This window comes from Apaloderma vittatum, unplaced genomic scaffold (genome assembly GCF_000703405.1).
Source record: "Apaloderma vittatum isolate BGI_N311 unplaced genomic scaffold, ASM70340v1 scaffold14368, whole genome shotgun sequence".
Taxonomy (NCBI): Eukaryota; Metazoa; Chordata; class Aves; order Trogoniformes; family Trogonidae; genus Apaloderma; species Apaloderma vittatum.
In genome coordinates this window covers 2,043-3,680 of record NW_009729169.1, presented here as the reverse complement: position 1 = coordinate 3,680, position 1,638 = coordinate 2,043, and the positions used below count along the sequence as shown (strand labels likewise).

Sequence of the window (1,638 nt, the reverse complement as noted above, 5' to 3'; positions counted from 1 at the left end):
AGCGTGGCCATAGAAGGCGCAGCTGGCTCGGTGTCCCCCCTTCTGCTCCCTGCCCTGGGGAGGGTGGGCTGAAGGGTGAATCCAGGGCGTTAAAATGGGCTGAATAGGAGCTAATTTGCAGTTCTCTGCGCCAAGCACCTTCAGGCCGTGTCTTCTGCTGCGTGTGGGTGCCTGCAGACCGCGCTAACCGGCCTCTTTGTGTCTTCCCGCAGAGCTCCTGTATTAGTTTTACCTACTGGAAAGAGACTGTATCTATACTGCTCAGTGCGGACCGGACCTCCCCCTGTGCCATAGTGAGCTACATCGACGAGGCCTACATGGACATTGACAGAGACTTTTCTGAGGAGTAATTCTTCGCTCTGGCTTCCGATGGACAGCGCTTGGAGGGTACCTCGCAGCCCGTGGATTTTCAGGGATACGCTGTGTAGTGTGTGTGTGTGTGCGTGTGCGTGCGGCTTTGGAACCGTGGAGCGTTACTGCATCGTGAAAACCCCGGCCCCCTCCTGGTCCCTGTCTCTGATCCCTTGACAGATGAGACCGTGAAAGCTCTCTGGGCAACACATTCAGGGATGTGTATCTTCCAGTTGTTCTGGAATAAAAATAGTTACCTGCGAAAAGCAGCCTCTTAATTTTTTTAAATTCTTTTCCTCCCAGAGATGTTTTTTTTTGCTGACAGATGAGGGTACTCTGTATGTGCCAGTTCAGTTGTGGCTCTCCTTCACAGCTACTGGAATTAGCGAGTCAAAAAGCACAGACATTGCCCTCCAAATGTGAGGTCCAAGGAGCCGGTCGAACTGGGACCCTGCCACACCAGCCGGGTGCAGAGCCACCCCGAGGACTCCGTGCAGGTGGAACTCTTGTGTTGGGGTTTAGGGTTGGTTAGAGTGTGTGTGTGCGTGCGTGTGCTTTTAATTCCTGAGAGCCCTAGCTCCAGTCACCTCTTTACCATCTACTTTTGGATCATTTGGTACTAAATCTGCCCTGTGCGTTAGAAGAACCTCTGCTCCTGCTGTCTTTCCTGCAGAGCCTTCCCATCTGAAGGCATTTCACAGCGCTGCAGAGAACAGAGACGTTTCGGCAGCGATGGAATTGCAACAGGGGTTGGCTTTTTCACAGAGCACTAGCATTAAAATGTACTAATTTTTTAAACTTGCGGCTTGTCCCTTCTTGGGTAACTAATCTGGTTTTAAAATCCTTTTCAGGACCATTGCTCTTGATGCTAACCTGCTATGCCTGGAAGTCTTATGTCAGTCTCTGCTTTCAGTCCTTAATATCAACACACACATTAATCTTGAAGTGCAATATTTACTGGAGGTGTCAGTTGTTTTTTTTTCTTCCTGGATCTATTTTAATCAGAATGTGTTAAATGGTGGAAATAAACACTCCTGGTTGAAAGTAACTTTGGAGGATATGTTGGGAAAGGGGGAATGGGGTTCTGGCAGTCCTCAGTGCCAAACCTGCGCCTGCCCTGCCTGCTCACCCAACGTTAATTGTTGCTCCAAGACGGATTCCCAGGAATGAAAAACACCCCGAAGGCCTGAGCCACCGCGTTTTACGTGTAGGAATTTGCGTCGTGCGGCTCCAGCTGAACGAAACCGAGTTTTCTTTAAAATGTGCATTGCATTTTTCTTGGAGTTT

At 49.7% G+C, this 1,638-nt stretch overlaps 1 protein-coding gene across 1 annotated transcript in view; it reads left to right on the top strand.

The window, feature by feature from the left end:
- Positions 1 to 641, top strand: part of TRPC4AP (transient receptor potential cation channel, subfamily C, member 4 associated protein) — a gene marked incomplete at its 5' end in the record, with an annotated part of 24,087 nt that extends 23,446 nt beyond the window's left edge. Inside the window, 1 exon segment of the mRNA XM_009874355.1 lies at positions 213 to 641. Coding sequence (XP_009872657.1) covers positions 213 to 350 — 138 coding nt within the window.
- Between the last annotated feature and the right edge of the window lie 997 nt (positions 642 to 1,638).